At 44.1% G+C, this 19,271-nt stretch overlaps 1 protein-coding gene and 1 long non-coding RNA gene across 4 annotated transcripts; one reads left to right on the top strand and one right to left on the bottom strand.

Annotated features, from left to right (window-relative positions):
* Positions 1-630: 630 nt before the first annotated feature.
* shoc2 (SHOC2 leucine rich repeat scaffold protein) lies at positions 631-16,425 on the bottom strand. 3 transcript variants are annotated; one of them, XM_029248926.1, is made up of 10 exons: positions 16,353-16,387; positions 15,105-15,180; positions 8,720-9,752; positions 7,833-7,970; positions 4,894-5,024; positions 3,585-3,773; positions 3,192-3,314; positions 2,646-2,783; positions 2,374-2,491; positions 631-2,021 (listed from the first exon to the last, which is right to left on the bottom strand). In XM_029248926.1, exons 3-10 carry the CDS (start codon positions 9,414-9,416, stop codon positions 1,813-1,815), a joined length of 1,743 nt encoding a protein of 580 aa, XP_029104759.1. In that variant the 5' UTR covers positions 9,417-9,752; positions 15,105-15,180; positions 16,353-16,387; the 3' UTR covers positions 631-1,812. The 3 variants fall into 3 exon arrangements, with proteins under 3 accessions (XP_029104759.1, XP_029104755.1, XP_029104756.1); XM_029248922.1 differs by lacking the exon at positions 15,105-15,180 and having other exon boundaries at positions 16,353-16,425; XM_029248923.1 differs by lacking the exons at positions 15,105-15,180; positions 16,353-16,387 and adding an exon at positions 10,431-12,368.
* A 532-nt stretch (positions 16,426-16,957) lies between these two features.
* LOC108918869 (uncharacterized) lies at positions 16,958-17,597 on the top strand. The gene is made up of 3 exons (XR_001964870.1): positions 16,958-17,097; positions 17,435-17,471; positions 17,574-17,597. It is a non-coding gene; the product is annotated as an uncharacterized LOC108918869 (long non-coding RNA).
* Positions 17,598-19,271: the final 1,674 nt, after the last annotated feature.

The following is a 19,271-nucleotide window of genomic DNA, read 5'->3' as shown; positions in this document are numbered from 1 at the left end:
TAATACAAATCGCGTTTCTTTTTTTAAAAATTTAATCAGAGTGGAGAAACGTACTCCAGTTACTCAAATTTGGATCCTGGCTGGTAACGTTACATTCTATGGATCCGACATGCAATACTGTACTTACAAATTGTTTCTAACAGTTCGAAAATGATATGGGTATTTTAAACCGCTTTAGGAAACCATTTACTAACAACGTAGTATTCCCCCCCCCCAAAGCAGATCTGATAAGCCCCTAGCCTAAACGGTTAAATTAGGCTGTGTGGAAAGGAAAAGAAGTCAGTCGAGGAGAATACGCTAAGCAATGAATGTTACCAAAAACATCGTGGAAAATGCCCCTGTAATATCTAGCCGGGGGGGGACTTGAGACGGACGCCGATACCATAAAAAGTGGGGGGGGGAGAACAGCAGCATTGTGTTGGATTAAAAACACATACACATGGATACTAAACACTAAGATTTTCAAATCTGCTGACGCAGAAATATACATTTTCATCTTTGGGGAAAGACATCATAAAAAGCAAAATGAAAACGAAGTACAATGATGTCTAGCACTGTACACCACTTCTGGTGAAGGTACACCCTACCTGCAGGAGATTTCGGGGGGGGGGGGGGGGGGGGGGGGGTTTGGCATACCTTAACATATCCTTTTTGTTTTTTTTTTTTTTTTAAAAAAAAGTTTCATTATTTTACACCATGATGCCTGATATGACTTCCTTAAATAATGACTTACAGTAACGACCCCAGCAATGAAGATATAGCGAAAAGTAAACGTGACGCGAACCGACTAGCGCGTGCGCACACAGAACTAACCGCAGCTCGTGCCCGCGACCCTACCGCACGCGAGGGCCACGCCTTGCTACCGCTATACTTAACGTGATTAAAATTCAAAGATGCCACAAACCTGAACTCTACTCTTACGTAAACTTGCGACTGAAAAGCAAAAACATACCAAATGTAACTCGATTGCTTTCTCTCAATGACTTTTTGCTTTTGTTTTTCCTCTTTTTTGCACATTGTTTACCCAAACGGATAAAGGAAGTTTATTTTTGGTGACCAAGAAGTCATAGTCCAACTTCCTTACATTTGCATTATTACTTATTCATATATTAGGTTTTAGGAGTTCATTTCTGTTGTATAAACCCTCTGCATGAGAATAAAACACTAATTAAAAAAATACAATAAAATAAAAAGGGGGAGACGTATAGCTTTTCCAGAAACGCCTAAACTGTTGCAATGATGAACCAACCTGTTTGGTTTCCTGGATAGGCACTAAAAAAAAAAAAATCACTTTGTACATCTGCATCATTTACATGAACATCAAAAATTTGATCTATCCACCTGCACCAAAACACAATCCCTAATTAAGAAGCAGTAAAATAAAGAATTTAAAAAAGTAAACAAAGGGAAGGGGGAGAAAAAGGTAAATGGCAGCAGCAGCAAATCGAAGGTTTAAACAGTTTTTTTGCATACAACTATTCTTGTTCTAAAAACCATCTTTAATTATGGTAACTGTTGGCAATATTGAATATATATATATATTAAAAGACTGCCATTCAGCTCATGATTATTCAATATACAGCGATCAATTTTGGCAAAAGAAGTTGACAAATTATCTTTACATGAGTTGGGGTGGGTCTAAATGGCTGTGATTCCTCTTAGCAGAAACAATGCAGTCTTAATAAAATTGCCTTTTTCTTAATTTCAGATAGATTAAGGTATTTCATTAGTTTTCTTTTATCCTTTTACTTTTTTAAACTTTTTTTCTTCCTTTTAAATTTTACAGTGTATGACACACAACAATGAGGGTTGTCAGACCATAGCACGATAAGGGCCCTGCATCTTCAGGAACTGGATGATGAAGGAGGGACCCCCCGCAACAATCTGGGGTGGAAGGTGGCTAAGGGGACAGTTCTCAATGCTCATGATGGACAGCTTGCTGCAGAGGGCCAGCTCAAAGGGAAGGCTGTGGAGGTTCGGGTTGTCGTTGAGGTACAGCTCCTCCAGGTTCTCCAGTGTACCTGTAAGCACCAACACACAGGCCAGGGGTGAGAGGCTTGCATACCCACCAACGACCACCCGTCCCACATGCTGGATCTGCCATCTTCCTACAACTACTTTTATGCGGTACATTAGTTGGATGCCAGAGCTGCTCACTGACCACCCAGCTTCACTCCTATATGTGAGAAGTAGGGAACAAACCACAGCTTAATTAATGCTCCAACCTGATGTTTCTGGGAAAATGAAGCCACCATTGCAAGGGATTTCTAACCCTACACCCCTCACGTCAAACTCTGCACTACACCACAAAAGTCCATAAAGCAAAGCACACCAGAAGGCGCACGGCCTCATCTGCAGTCAGAAGACACCTACCAATCTCCTCCGGAAGGTGCTGCAGGAGGTTCTCCCCAAGGCCCAGGTGAGTCAGGTTGGTGAGGTGACCAATGCCTCTGGGTAGGGTGGTCAGCTGATTATTTGTCAGGACAAGTTTCTGAAATAACAGGAAAAACGCATTGTAATCAAGCAAGCGTATTAGTACAGCCTAGCACTTCTAAGGTAAATCATGGTTCTATGCAAGGTCCTCACAAAGCCAAAAATTGCAGTAAGGCTGTAGAGAACTCCCCCCCCCCATTTCATTGCCATACCTGTAAATCTTTAAGATAGGCAATCTCGTTGGGGAGGGACTCCAACTTGTTTTCCTCTAAATCCAGCTCCCGCAGTTTCCGAAGATTTCCAATTCCATGTGGAAGCTTCTTAAGGAGATTGTTTGACAGAATCAGGACCTAAATGTGCAAAAGATCTGTGATCTTCAGCCAAATAATTAAAATGCAAAACATCGAACAGGAAAACGCAAGTTGGCATGACACTGGAGCCCTACAAAATCTTTGTTGGCGAAACAGTGAAAAGGACCCATTTGAATAACACTCATATCAGCTCAGATAGATCTCGACTTCTTGTTCCCAGGAGCACGGTTTCAAGCAGTGCTTTAAGAACAACTGTTCCAGAACTTCGAGGTCACCAAACAATTTTTACAGTGATAAATGAAGCAAACTTGTTTTGTTCAGGTGAACTGGTTTTGGACCTGTTCCAGTTAAACTTATCAAAGTACACAAGGTGGGGGATGAGTGAGCACCCGAGTTCTTCATTTGCGCAATAGCAATAATACTGAAAAGCTTAACATAAAAACCAACCTCAAGTGATACAAGGCCACAGACATCTTCAGGAATTTTTGTCAACTGGTTGGTGGCAAGATTGAGTTCCACCATGCTGGTCCAGGTCCCAAAGTCAAGTGGGAGAGACGTCAACTGGTTGTCCTGTAAAACAAGACCACCGTTCTTTATGAGTCAAACATGAGATGGAAAAAATACCACCCATTTGTCACAAGGATTAAAGTCAATGCCCAATTACTGCCACACACAGCCAAGGATGATGAACTTATGACCATGTCATTTTTGGCACATCACAAGAAACTATTTTAACATGGTTTTCACATTTATAGTTGGGCCAACTCTGCAAAGAAATACAGATGGATGGATGGATGAATGAACTGAAATTAAGGGCTTGTTCAGCAGCCCCAGGCTGACCTTCATGTTGAGTTTGCTCAGCACTTTGGCCCGGGAGAAGATGCCAAAGGGGATCTTATTGATGCGGTTATGCTCCATGTTGAGAGAGTAGATGGTAGAGAACTGGGATGGACCACCAACCGGGTAGGACTGGAAGCAGTTTCTGGCTAGCGTTAAGCTGTTCAGGTTGACCAGACTTGACAAAAGGCCCTGTGAACAAACCCAAAACACCACATCACATTACACAGAGCTCATGTGAAGCAAGCAGCACTAGAGTCGATCCTTTCCCCAGTCTCTTCATGCAGATGAACTACACCCTAAACATCACAAAACCTACAGAACAACAAAGTATCTTAATGCATGTTTTAATACATTATAAATGTGTAGCAAGTAACATTTGCAGCAAACCATTTATCAAGATCATATAATTCAACATGTCAGGCAGAAATCTTCCAACAACTTTAAACATGCCTTTCCAGTGCACTGTAATGACATGGTATCGACAAAGCAACGGTGTGCTGCAAAGTCAGGGAGAGCAGCCAGAACAGGTCCCCTTTCAGAAGGCCTTGCATAATCATAGATTACTTCTGCACTCCCCCCCACCATCATTTACACTGCAAAAACAGCTATAAGAATAAGTTTCATTTAAGATGCAACTCTGTCTAAAGACCATCCTTAAGGTGCGAGTGCTCCATTGGCTAACAGGCACACACCCACATGCCCCATGGGACACACCCACCATTGTTTATACAGCCAAGAAACAGTGCCATCTCTCTCACACACACAGCCCACCTCTTTCAGAGTTAATATTTGAACCTCATGTTGACACCTTTCAGAACCAACTGAACTGGGGGGGGGGGGTCACAGTTTTAAATCCAAAGAGATGGTCTATATATGCGTTTTTTTTGTCCCCAATTTAAATGGTGTTTAATGGACACATTTCCCCCCCCTTTCAAAAAAAAAAAAAAAACAAACAAAATCACTGAATATGGTAAAAATTACCCAATACTTCTAACCAGTCTAGTTGGCTGGCATACAATTTCGCCCATTTAAACAGATGGATATTATAGTGGACCAATTCAAGCTTAATACCTCACAAGAACACTGCAGCAGGACCACTACGGGACTTGACCTGACAACCTGCAAGGTATAAGCCCCTAACTTAATTACTGGGAGACTTAACTGCCTAAATCTCTCAGCACAATATTGCACAGTGTCTGGCAAACAGAAAACAATCAGAAAACCCAAGAGGGTGCCGACCGCACAATAAAAACTGATGACTTGCTACAAACATGTGTTGGACGTGCGTCGGTAATGAGCAAGCACTCACCTCCGGGAGCATCGAGATGTTGTTGTTCTCAAGGTTCAGCTCCTCCAGCTCTCGACACTTGGCTAATGATCGAGGGATCGCTGATAGCCTATTGTACCGCAGGCCCAAGCGATTTATGCATGACAAATTACCTGAAAAAGCCAGAAAATGGCACACTAACATCAAGGGCATCTCACCCATTTGAAAGCCAATCAGCTCTTCATTTTGAAAGGAAAGCACTAAAAACATATGTGCATGCTATTTGAAACCATTAAAAAATACTTTTGTATGTATCAAACCCAAACAGGATTAAACATCCTAAGAGATGAACAGCTGAACATGACAATGCAATACTGGACTTCTCATTTCCTCTGTCCGTGCAAGTAAGCACATGACCTTGCGCTTCTTATGTGGTATTACTCACAGAAATGGGCGGGGGGGAGAAGAGAGAGAGAGAACACAACACACTTCAATTCAGTGGAATGTATGGCAGACCTGCGTTAAACTTTGCATTAAAATTGGCTTAGCACAAAATATACATTCATCTCCATTTCTGAACATTAGCTCACATTTGGAAAAGATCTCTCTCTCTCTCTCTCTCTCTCTCTCACTCACACACACACACACACACACACACACACACACACACCTCAAGATCAGACCCCTTTGCTTTCTCAGAAGTATTTATCAGTGGCACAGCAGTTAAAATAGCACAAGCAGGCTGCGTTTTTCCTCAACCGTTTTTCCCTTTGTTAACCCAAGCAGTGAGGGGAGAAGAAAGAAAAAAAAAAAAAAAAAAAAAAAAAAAACCACACACACACACACTACACTCTACCCAACTTAGACATAAGGGACAAGACAAATTCAGTTCCCCGCCAATCATTCATTGCTTGACATAACTGTGCATCGGAGACATCACTAAAAATATGCATTTTGCTACTGAAGGGCAGGCACAGTGCATCCTGTAGGTGTCCCGAATCACAGAAACCCATAGGGCTCCAGAGCCTTACACCACACCTCAGGGTCCCGTAATTCCTCCTCACATCATCATTCCCAGAGACCAAAAATTGTTTAAAACAGAAATTAATAAATTTTAAATGGTCAAGTTCTTTTAACTGGAGTTGGCAGAAAATACACAGGAGAAAAAAAAACCAAGGGGTCCAGAACTGCAGGGCACTCAGGGTTTGGATAGTATTGCACATGTGGTGTGTTTTACCCCTGTATGTCTCCAAAGCTGCCATCAATGCAGCAATGGGAGAACTTCTTTTGATGCATCAACCCAGAGAACTCGTGTGTACTTGGGACCTTAGCTACACCCCCTGGCAAAAAATTATGGAATCACCCCACTTTGAGGATGTTCACACAGCTTTTTTTTTTTTTTTTTAATACAGTGTAGCAAATAAATCACAGAGAGAACACAAAACAAAATTTGTTTAATAGCTGAATATTCTGGGTTCATTAAACATACCTCAAACAAATTAAACTTTAATGGCAATTTTTTTTCAAATTAAGTAGAAGAAAAAAATATGGAATCACTTGATATTTGTATTTTTAAAACAGACAAAAAAAAAAAAAAAAAAAAAAGTCTGCAGTTAAAAGAGCTTACTGAGCTTAACAAGCTGTTGGACCTGACTAATTGAAAGGAAACATTGCCCCAACAAGAGCGTTGTCAATAGAAACAATGGAAAGGATAATAAAACTTCTTCAAGGAGGAGATCCAACACGGAGTGTGGCAAAAGAAGTTGGTTGTTCCCAGTCAGCTGGGTCTAAAATTTGGTGCAAGTATAAACAAAATGGGAATGTAATAAAAGGGGAAAAAAAAAAAAAAAAAAAATACGGGTAGACCAAGGAAGACGTCAAAGCGTCAGGATAGACAACTCAAAGCAATATGCTTTGAAAATAGAAAATACACAACAAAAGAAATTGAAAAACAAATGGGCGGAAACTGGAGTCTTCGTGACGGAACTAAGAAATCGGCTGAAAGAAATGGGATTCACATATAGAAAAGCCAAATGAAAACCAGCATTAACACCTAAAACAGAAGAAAACAAGGTTACAGTGGGCTAAAGAGAAGCAATCATGGTGTGGATGACTGGATGAGCATGATATTCAGTGATGAATCACAAATCTGCATTGGCCAAGGCGATGATGCTGGAACTTTTGTCTGGTGCTGTTCTAATGAAACATATAAAGATGACTGCCTCAAGAAAACAATCAAATTTCCCCAGTCAATTATGATATGGGGTTGCATGTCAGGTAAAGGGCCAGGTGAGATGGCAAGTATGACCTTAGCAGTCAATGCCCAGGTGTACGATGAAGTTTTGGACACTTTTCTCATTGCATAAATAGAAAATAGGCTTGGTGATGAAGTAATTTTTCAGGATGATAATGCATCTTGCCACAGAGCAAAAAGTGTTAAAGCTTTTCTTCAGGAAAGGCATATCAACTGAATGACATGGCCAGCAAACAGTCCAGATCTCAATTTGATTGAAAATTTATGGTGGAAATTAAAGAGAAGGGGGGGAACCCCCCCCCCCGCCCCCAACACTGGTCCATAACAAGGCTCCATCCTGCAAAGCTGATCTGTTAACGGCTATTTGAGAAAGTTGGAACCAGACTGATGAAGAATATTTTTTCCTTAGTGAAGCCAATGCCTCAAAGAATCCAGGCCATCATAAAAGCCCAAGGAGGAACGACAAAGTATTAACTATTTTTGTTGATCATTCCGTAATTTTTCCCTCAACTTGATTTGGGGGGGGATTTCCCCATTAAAGTAATTTAATTTGTTTGAGGTATGTTCAACAAAGCCAGAATGTCCAGCTATTAAAACATGTTGTGTTGTATCTGTGATTTGTTTATCTGCTATGAAGTAAAAAAAGTTGGGTAAACATTCTCAAAGTGTGGTGATTCCATAATTTTTGCCAGGGGGTTGTATAAAACGATCAGAATGGGTTGCTCACCTATAGTTTCGGGAAGGTCTAAGAGCTCGTTGTGCTGAAGGTCCAGGTTCGTGATCTGCGTGCAGTTTCCGATCTCCTTTGGAAGGTGCTCTAACTGATTGTGAGCTACGTCCAGCGTGATGAGATTACACAGCTCCCCTAGAAGAAAGACGCATGATGCAACTTGATCAAGTGGGCCGACAAGGGACGTGCAAAACACACACACTGCGAAACTCTGATCAGAACTAAGTTGCAAACAGAATTCGTTACAGTGGAAATTATTCTAAGATGTGCATTACAGCCAAAGTGCACTTAAAAATTTGGCACTAATACACTGTAGACCTGATATAACAGCTGATGTGGTTCAAAATTTTTGGGCAACGTTATAAGAGTGTTTTGTACCAAGCATATTTTAATGTAAACTTGCTGATGCTCAAAGTTACAGTAAGAACCCAGCAACATCCTGGATACAATTATTAATAATGACAGTGAAACTTGAGTGGGGGGGGGGGGAAATGCAGTTACACAGCACAATATGATCAAGTATGTTGGTTAACAAAGAAGTTAATCACCTTCTTTTGCCCCATTTCAAAAATGGATTTTAAACAAAGTATGACATTATTTAAAACATTCATGGCTAGAATCATAATGAATATGTTTAATACATTTTACAGTTTAAGACATTTAAAACACTTGGATTCAACATTTTGGTGGGTCTACAGTGCATTTTAAGTTGTCACCAAAAGAACACACCAATTTTACATCCCCCCCCCCCCATTAAGCAGATGCTTTTCTCCAAAGTGACATACATCTCAGAACTACAGATTTAAACATGCACTTCTGAAAATAACCACCGTAATACACATCTCAGTCGATCTGGTTATCCAACAAGCCGCCAAATGGCTCACCTATCTCAGCAGGCAGCTGTTTAATTTTGTTCTCACGGATGCTGAGCATGGTGAGCTTGGAGAGGTTGCGGATGTCCTTCTCCACGGCGGTGATGCGGTTGAAGCGTAGGTAGAGCGTGGTCAGGGATGTCAGGCGGTACACAACAGGCGGGATCTCGCGCAGCTTGTTGTGTCGCAGGTCAAGCATGCGCAGCTTGCGCAGGCTGTCGAGCGCCTCGGGCAGGCTGGTGAGTGAATTCTCGCTGAGCGCCAGCGTCACAAGCCCCGACAGGCAGCCCACCTCGGCCGGCAGGCTCTGCAGCTTGTTGCTGTATAGGTAGAGTTCGGCCAGTTGCGTGAGCTCCTTAACCGCCGGAGGGAGCATGTGTAGGGAACGCTTGGACAGGTCCAGGCGCGTGGCACCCTCCTCTCGGCACTTGTTCAACTCCTTGATCACCTCCGCATTGCTCGATTTCTTGCGGGCACCCGGGGCCGGGTTAGGCCTCTTTATCGTGTTGTCCACAGAGAAGGCCACAGCAGGCGGGGCGCTCCCTGCGTCCTTCCGGCCATCTTTGGCATCTTTCCCTTTGGTCTTGGGCTCCTTGCCATCCTTGCCAAAGCCGCCCAGAGGCTTGGGCTCCTTTTCCCTTTCTTTGCCTGATGGACCCTTGGGGTCCTTTTCCTTCGAGTCCTTGTCCTTTCCTAACGTACTACTCATGTTGACACTGCTCTGTCCTTAGAGCTCATGGACCCCCCTCAAGTTCCTCTTTGCTGGTGTTGCAAAAAGAGGTTGCACCAAAAAAGAAGGAAGGAGGGGGGGGAAGGGGGGGGGAGGAGGAGGGACACCTGACAAGCTGTTCAGGTACAGGTGTACGTGCACTCGTACATATCCGCTAGCGCATGCAGACGCCAAAAGCTCCCGGAATCCAGAGATTTTGAAGTTCGGCAGTGAAGTGAAGTCTGAAGTAGCTGGTCCCGTGCGGCAAACCTCTGTCCCGCGTCCAACTGAGATCAGATGGACACGCTAAGGTCAAGAGGAGTCATCCTTTCAGTTCTGTAAGGGAATAGAAGAAATACGTGATCTTCCTAGCCAGTCAACTCAGACCCAACAAGAACAACTTACAGCAACTTCTCTCCTGTGCCGACACACATACGACACTTGGATCTTTTTCACACTTTACTCACGTGAGCAAAAAGGCAACATGGAACAGAATTACAGAGGACCGATTTTGCAGTGACAAGAATACAGAGGAAAACAGCTGTTTAGACCCAGAAAGCCACCATCCTCAATATTACTGTAACAGCATTTATAACATCTGGGACAGCTGGTAGTGTAGTGGTTAGAGCTGCTGCCTTTGGACCCCAAGGTCAAAGGTTTGATTCCCAACTCCAGCTGTAGTACCCTTGAGCAAGGTACTTACCCTAAATTGCTCCAGTAAAATTACCCAGCTGTATAAATGGGTAAATAGCTTAACATTGTAATTGCTTTGGAGAAAAGTGTCAGCTAAATTAATGTAAATGTTTCTAGAATGCTACAGATGTTTCAATACTTTTCTGCACTATTATGACAATTTCCATTTCCATCTTTCATCCTAAAACTAATTTTACTGCAGTCCACACCAAAAGCTCCCCCAACAGATATGCTGGGTACTGAAGTGTCTTTCTTCCGCTGGAAAAGAAAACATTCAACCAGCACCATGATTTGAACCACTTTAGGGAAAAATCCGCTCACCCTTTTGGAATTTTAGACAGTACTGCATAAATACTGCTAAATATTGCAACTCTTTGTCCTCGCGCAAGTGTGCAAGCATCATTCCCTTGGAGTACACATTCCATCTGTGCTGCTGGGACAAAGAAAATATAGGTTGAAAAACAAAAAGCGGACCACAGCATCGCCCATTCTGGCTGTAAAACCCTTGCAGCCCTCACTACTTTAACCATTTGAGTGAAATACCAAGCAAAAGCAGTGCTCATTTTACACTTTTTTTGGATAAGTAACAAAGCCACACATCAGCACGAAAACCTTTCACCACACAACAGGTAGCGCAAATATTGCTGGGGTCTTGCATTCGAAGGACTTGGTTTTGTATCCCAACTCTTTCTGTGGTACTCCAGATCAAGATACATACCCTAAACACATTAAAAACTAAAAAGTTTCCAGCAAGCAGAGTCCAAACCTTTCACTAGGTATTGAGGAAAATCCAGAGAACACGGCTGCTTCACAAACTTCTTCAACGCCGCGTCGGGGAGCACCTTGGCGTCCAACATAAATATTAACACAAGTGACGGATCTCCATCCCGACTCCAACTCGGATTATATGGTTAATGTCAGTTTACAGAGCAAGTTAAACTCAGCTGTTTATATTACTGTATGTTGTGACAGGCTCTTACCGCTCCCCTCCCCTCAGCCCACCCAAGGAGGAGGCCTGGCACCAAAGAGACCATTTAGTTAAAGAGGTGACTGCGTGCTACTCACATTCTTCTGAGGGATCGTCTCAGTCCCAACCCAGCTTGACCCAACAAGCAGCTTGCCTTGCGAGCGGCCGTTGACCATTGCTTCGACAATTCACGCACGAGAAAATGCGCCAAAAAGGATGCGCGCCGTACGCATTGCAGGGACTATACACTTTTGTCCATGAGCGCTTGTAAATGGCAGGTAGAGACACCGTCGTCTTTTGAGCTCGTCGGTCTTTCGGACCGTTAGAACAGAGAGCCTAGTTGAAAAGGTGGCACTGTGCTGCAGATCACAGCTGCAGAAAGGTTAGTACCGCCTGGGGTAATCTTTTTGGAGGGGGGGGGCACAAACTTCAAAGTGGTGGAACCCTGCAGGTCATGTGACCTTTACAGCAAAGGAGGAGCTGATCACTGTATAAATGACAAAGCATCACTCAGCTCGTGGTCAAACACCTGATGCTGACCTCACCGCACTAACTGACCCCACACACATGCAAGCAGGACTGAAATTTTGTGAATGAGAATGGAAGTAGGATGTTTGTCAGCAAAATGAAAACCAGGTACAGCTGAGCATCAGTAGCACAATAAGTTTAATTTCTACATTTAAGAGTTATCTAAGACACATTATGGGATTGGGGTAAAGATGCTTATATACGTCGCCGCTTAAAACTTACACAACAAACACCACTTTTTCACGTCATTTCATCCGACACCTTCCTCTAAAGTGACTCATCATAAGTTTGTACACAAAGCAAGCTGCAGGAATTCACAGCTGCGCAATTTTTTACCGTGCCATTTCAAGGGTACCGCAAGAGTGGTATTCGAACCTGTATCTAAGTGGGAGGCAAACACCGAGCACTAGTTCTCACAAGGAACGATACTAACACAACAGTAACAATAAGACGGAACTTATGTTTCAGGCGTGTGTAACCCATACAAATTCTGATATAACTCTACCAACTATCAAACTGTCCCTCTTATTTTGTCCCAAAGCTGCCTGTCTGACCACCTGGCCAACCCACTCATGCCAAAACATTCCTAACATTTAGCTTCGCACACACGCAGTTTCACCACTACATAGCACCAAGAGGGACAATCAGCGCTAGGCCAGGAAAGCGCGTGAGGTCGTCCACAATGTCGAGGCTTCGGAAAGCTCGGCAGAGATACCCAGCTGACCCCACCAAGGCCGCCACCGCGAGCACCGCGACAATGCCAATTATTCTCTGTCGCAACGAAATTCCTGCCCACGGTCAGCCTGACAACACAACCAAGAGTGAATGCAGTGAATGAGCATCCTGTGCGGTTCACTCAGTTGGGAGAGAGACGCTTGGTGATTGTACCCAAGACCGAACGTAACCTGAACTGTCTGTCGCTTTACACACAAGCGCACAATTTTTTTTCCCCCCCAGCACTTACAGTTCAAACACACTAACCACCACCAGGTGTCACAGTAGTTAAGGCTTACGCCTTACAATTTGGATCCAGGTTTGAATCCCACCTCCTGCTGTAGTTCCCTGGGTCAAATTACCTATCCGGAAGCGATAAAGAAAGAATACCCTGCTGTATAAAACTGGTGATCCACTGAAAAGTTGATCCCCCAAGAACAGGGAAGCTGGTAGCATAGTGGCTAAAGCTGCTGCCTTTGGCTCCTAAGGTTGCAGGTTCAAATCCCATCTACAGTACCCTTGAGCAAGGTACTTAAATTGCTCCACTGCAAGTTGCTGGGGGGGAAGGGGAGAGAGAGAGAGAAAAAAAAAAAATTGTAAAAGGAGAGCTGCTCATAGTGTAGTGGTAAGAGCTGCTGCTTTTGAGCCCAAAGCTCGCAGGTTGTAGTCTGGCCTCGAGCAAGGCACTTATGCTAAACATTTCTCCAGTTTTTAAAAAAACCCAGCTGTATAAATGGGTAATTAATTGTATCAACACTAAGTCACTTTGGAGAGAAGTATCATCTAACTGTAGTAAACAGTCAACTTGACTAGAAGGGTTGCCTAAAAAAAGATGCCATCAAACCCATAACTGCAAAATAATGCAAGCTACACTCCGAAAGTGTTTACAAAAACCTCCAAAGTATTAAAAAAAAATTAAAAAAAAAAAACTTCTCATTTAGCTAACGCTCTGCTCTCAAAGTGACTTCTAATACCGAGCAACTCTTGACGATTTATTCTTTTATAGAGCCGAGTACTTCATACCCTATCAGTTGAGGGCAAGTACCCAAGGACAACCAAAGGTGACACCCGCACGGCGAACATCCTCATCCCCCATGGACCAGAGGAGAATGCGCCATGGCTTCATAGCCAAAGGAAGAGGAGGAGGAGGAGATATGGAGCGCAAGAGTATATTTAGAATAAAACTGGACTTTAAAACGAGCTCGGCAGCGACGCTGCCAGACATTATGCAACACAAACTTGTGAGGGAAGGCGAGAGAAGCGGAGCCTACGCCAGGTTCGAGGCCAGATCGCCGCGCTCCACGCCACCCGGATCAGCACCTCTTCTTCAACCACCTTCCAGACTCGCCTTGTCCCAAGCAAGGCCCCACCCCGGGGTCAACGTGGGATCTGAGGCATCCGTCACATCCTGGGGACTTGGGCTCCTTCCTTTACACAGCCACAGCAGAGCGATCCGCGCTCGGCGGCACGTGGGTGTTGGGTTTCTGTTCTCATCTCTCAACGCCGTGTACCGGGCGAGGCAGCTCCACGCGGCACTTTCACACTTATGGGCTGTCAAACCGCGGCTGCTGCACGCGCCACTCCTCCCATATTGCACCGCAAAAAAGTGCAACTTCAACACATCCAGAGCCACACGCGTCGAGCCAGAGGATCGGGACCGTCGGCCCCGTTTTCATTTTCTCCCTTTTAGGTTTACATATGGCAGATATCAGTTTTAATACCATCACCCCCTCCCACCACCACAAAAACACACACACACACACACACACACACACACACACACACACGATATTAGCAAATACTACTAAGACGAAAGGCATAGCTTGTCAAAATCTGCAAAAATGCAACTTCTCACTAACTCACCGGACACCATCTTCCTGACATTTCGTGCAGAAACAACCAAAGGCCCTGACATTGTGGGTAAGGATTTAGAAGGGACTTCCTCTAAAATTGTTATATCAATATTAGTCTATCACATTTTCTTTAAAAAAAAAAAAATTCCACATTTAGCAGATTCTTTTCTCCAAAGCAATAAAGATCCCAGAATACAAAAAAAACACAATATATCAAGTCAAAGATTTGTATAAATAAAACCCACACCATTCTCCCCTCTTGTACAAAACTAGTTACTGACTGTACCCCGGTGTTTAAACACCATCATCTTGGATATTCAACCGAGAAAGGCAACTGAAAGCTGATGACAAATATGGTGTCTTTTTTTATTAAAAAAAAAAAAAAAAAGGTACTACATTACATTCAGGTATAAAGCATGACTTCCACAACCGACCATTCACCTTACACACCCCATCAGATACTTATCGCACATGTAGAGACACACACAAAATTCATCAACTGTCAAATTCCAGCACAGAATAAGGAGTTTAAGACACCTGAAGATGGAGGTGACGGGCTGCTGCAAGAAGGAGGTCAACAGACCACCACGGCCAGAGCCCTGCAAGCAAACACCACAATCTTCATTATCATTATTAACCTTTATTCTGGAAGCACCTCCACCAAGGAAATTATTCCTTCAACTGATGGACTTACATCATACTTATATTTAGCTAATGCTTTTCTCCAAAGCAACTTGCCATCATTTACCCATTTATAGTCAGGTAACTTCTATTGGAGAAGATTTTTAGAGCAAGTACCTTGCTCAAGGGTAGAACAGCCCAGGGGTGAGATTCAAACATGTGACCTTTTGGGTCCAAAGGCAGCAGTTCTAACCACTAAGCTACCAGCTGTCACTTCCCCAAAGCAACATATGTTTATGATCACTGATTTACCCTTTTAAAGAGCGGAGTAGTTTTTGGCTACAGCAATTCAGATCAAGCACCTTCCTCCAGGAGGTGCGAGTCGAACCTACAACCAGAGGAAGGAACTGTAAGATGTAACCCCTGCCTGAAGTACCTGCTACCCCTAACTTAAGTTAGTGTTCAATTTAAAACACACACACACACACACACACACACACACACACACACTTTACAGGCCGTTTAACAGGGTGGAGATTTCTTACTTTATCAATTCAGGGGTAGCAGCTGAAAGGATCTGCAGAAGGGATTCAAACCAACAACCCCACACACACTGACAACAAATCAAATACTGCCACTCTGCACAAGGCTTGCGTGAACAGACACGGTCATTTCGTGTACTTATACCATTATATTTGTTTTAGGAGAGAGAATCTCTCTCACACACACACACACACAGGAGACCCCCGGACTAACAGACAGACCCCGAGGCGAGGAATGATCATCACGCAGCAGGACTCAGAGGAGCAGCGACTAGTATCACGTTCACACTGACACAGTATCACAAGAAGCGGCGTTGTCGCCGCGCCGGCGGAGACTCCGAGTCACCCGGACAGTCAGTCGCGGCGGGACGCAGGACTCGGACACGGAGCAGCGAGGAGGAGACGCTCCGCTCCGCACCCGGAACTGTGCCCGCGCGGATCCTCCTAGGCCGTGGTGGCGCGCGCCGCGCTCGCCCGCGAAAGAGTGCCCGCGAGCGGTGGCGTGCGCCAGCAGGCGAGCCGACAGCCACAGCCCGCCACGGCACGGGCCCCTTCGTCCCTGTCGCTATCCCTCCGACCCCAAGCAAGGCCCGCCGGGCCGTATGCGAGCGGCCTGACTCGGACAACGGGGCAGCACAGAGAGAGAGAGTACGAACCGGCCCGAACCGGTCTACCACCACCCGCCTAAAAGCCCGGAGAGCGGAGTCCGCGAGACAGAATCCGCCCCGTTCCCGCCGGGGTTCGCAGAGCGCCCGTGGCCTGAGAGAAGAAGGAAGACGGTCTCAGTGGGCGCTCTCTCCCCGCAAAGCGGCCATTCCGAGGCCGAACAAAGACCGTCTGTCTCCATGGCCCAGTAAAGGGTTTAAAAGAAAGAAAGGAAAAGAAGGCCAAAAAAAAAAAAAAAAAAAAAAAAACCACGCAAAGCGCGGGGCCTCACAAGACGAGCAACCGCGCTCTCCAGACAGCCGTGCGAGAGCGAGGCAGCTCCAGTACGCAGAGAGTAAAAGAATGTCTTTACCTTCAGAGGTGTGACTCCGCCATCCTCGCTCGCTTCCTCCTCCTTTTCTACACAGCCGCTGCTCCGAGCCCCCCCACCCCCTCCGCCGCTACCCCTCCTTCCCCTCCTCTCTCCTCCCTCCTCCCTCCCGCCACCGAGCTGCGTCACGCGTTCGCACGGCCCGTCTATCACGAGACTTTCTTGGACAGCAAAAAAAAAAAAAAAAAAAGAGAAAAACTCCTTTCGGAGGGGTGGGGGCATGGAGGTGTCTGGGGGACATGGGAGCGACAGTCGGAGATTCAAATAATTTATGAAAGGAAATAGTATCGTATATACAGTGCATATACTTCCTCAAAGAGATTCTTAGAATTCATAAATGCACAAGAAGCTGCAATGATGGGCAAGAATGAAAAAAATAAGAAATGGCTGCTACAAGTTATTTTTCCGGTAATCTAAAAAGGGGTATATTTTGTTTTGTTTTGTTTTTTTAATCTTTTTTGCATAAGATTGCTGAAGATCAATAGCCTGAAAGACTTGTTTACACTACATTTCCCAGTAGCCACGAAGAGTGACGCCATATCTGTGCTCCTCTGGTTGATGCTGTTATTGGCGCATTATTATGACGTTATAAGTGGATTTCCACCTCTGTCTTTCTGACCAACAGAAGTGTTGAGGTCGGGCTGTGCTTTAAGAACTTAATTCGTAGTTATTATATATTACCGTCGAGTTGCCGTCTTCTGCACTTCCTAAGGTATCTTATATAAATGTGAGTGTATTTTAGCATAATATGTCTCTATATAGATAATCGTTAGCACCCTAGCTAGGGCCCTAGCTAGCCTGCTAGCTAAGCTAAGCTAGTTACTTAGTTTCGTATGACTGTTTTGTTGCTTGGTTGGATAATGTTTTGTAAAGTTAAGATGTTATACTTATCTGGATTCTTATACAAAGTGATTTAAAGTCTTCCAATAATTAATCTACTTAGGTTTTGGTACAAGATTCAAGATACTATTCACTGTGGTACAGCAGTAGGCTATCGTATAGGCCTAGGCCTCGGGACTCGAACCAACAACGTTGACATTACACTCCTTTTCTTGGATCACTAGCTCCCCACCACATCGCAAATGACGTAATAAATAGCAGGTAATAACGCTGCAAAATATGCCTGTACATTTGTTGTGTTCGAATATGTCATTGACAGGTTCGTTGGCTGACCAACGGAACAGGCTGTGTTTGTATCCTCAGCAGGTCCTCTCGACAACATGCCAGAAGTCAAGTCCTCGTTCAGAGAAGTTCTTCCGAAACAAGGCAAGTCAGCAGCGCAGAAGGGAAATGCAATGTTTACTCTATCTGCTCCAGTTAGTGACATGTTGACAGAAATTCAGTGTTCACATGATAAGGTGATTCCAGAAGAGGTGGAAACCAACTCTCCATGGACAAAAACACACATGTCAGTTTTGAGGAAAGCTAAAAAAATATTAGTACTACTACTAAGCAGATATACATAGAAATTACTATTGCTTGGACACTGGGAGGCACATGTACCCCTTGTTCTGCCTGTATAAATACACCCATCCCTTTGTCTCCATCAAAGCGCAGTTTTATGGTACGGTTAGAAAAGATTGTTAGTGTGAAACATTTATGCACTTCTTCCCGTCGCAGCCGCATTAATATGTGTACCCTTTTTGATGACACATGCAGTAAACTGCATGAAACTACAGTGGAAATTCATGTTTTAGAAATTCTCCAAAGTTGATGGAAGGATGTGCAATCTGTGCATCTTTCTTTTTTAAGAGTGTGGGGGGTTTAAAGGGATCTATATACCTTTTCAGTAGGTCTGCAAGTATAAGGTCAGAATTAACTAGCTGGGGAAACATTAACGTGGACCGATTGATTTTGCGTATTGTGAAGGCAGGAAGAGTGTTGCTTGGAAATAAAATATGATGAAGTTTACACTGTCGCCATAAGTTACATTTTAACGTCCCATTTATAAGCTCAAACCCTTTGCTGATATTTCACAGCACCGTCCTCCGCTTTTCGTATCACCTGGTTTCATTTCACCTTCAAACATTTTCCTCTCAATCGAACCACAGAAATGGATAGAGGGCTGCTGTCCGTAGTTTACTTTAAAATGATGGTCTTGCATAAAAATGCAAATATATGTTAAGATAAACTTTCATACACTTTTACCTCCCAGAATATTAATTTTTGAAGATGTGAACACTTCCAGATTAATTTTTAACTGCATTTATTTCACGATTCTATTTTGTGAAATTTCTCAGTTGCAGAAGAAAAAAAGGCCTGTATTTCTCTTTCCTACCACTAGTTAAAACACACTCAGAAGGAGAAGAGCAGGAGGAAGTTGGGGGAGGGGGGTGGAGTGTAGCATGAGGCTGTTCACAGTATCTATTCATTTCCCTGATGGATTTCAGTCAGCGTATTTTTATTACAGCTACATCCGAATTTTATAGAAACTGCCCAGCGAATAAGTAGAAGTGCGAGTGTGAACAGGTGTATAAACACGTAAATAATAAGTAGCAAAGTGTAAAAAGCGAACGTTGTGGGTTACTTTGGAAAAAGCTTTGAAATTAATAATTTAAAATATGGATGAAACAGCCAGAAGAGTCTGTTTCTCCACCCTCCATGCAACTTTTTCCTGCTGCAGGACAGCTGTCGGTGGAGGACATTCCCACCCTTGTTCTGTGCAAGCCAAAGTTGCTGCCCTTGAAGTCCGTCACCCTGGAGAAGCTGGAGAAGATGCAGCGGGAGGCACAAGAAGCCATTCGGCAGCAGGAGGCAATGCAGCGAGAGCAGCAGCACGAACCCAAGTAGGGCCTGGGTGGTGCAATGGCACATCGATCCTCGGGGGGGAGGTAGCGTATGGTTACATATTCAACCTAATACACTGTACTGAGGTCACAGTGAGAAAGATTAACATCCCTT

Source organism: Scleropages formosus, chromosome 24 (genome assembly GCF_900964775.1).
Source record: "Scleropages formosus chromosome 24, fSclFor1.1, whole genome shotgun sequence".
Classification (NCBI taxonomy): Eukaryota; Metazoa; Chordata; class Actinopteri; order Osteoglossiformes; family Osteoglossidae; genus Scleropages; species Scleropages formosus.
Note: the sequence above shows the minus strand (reverse complement) of the source record. Positions and strands in the feature narration are given on the sequence as shown.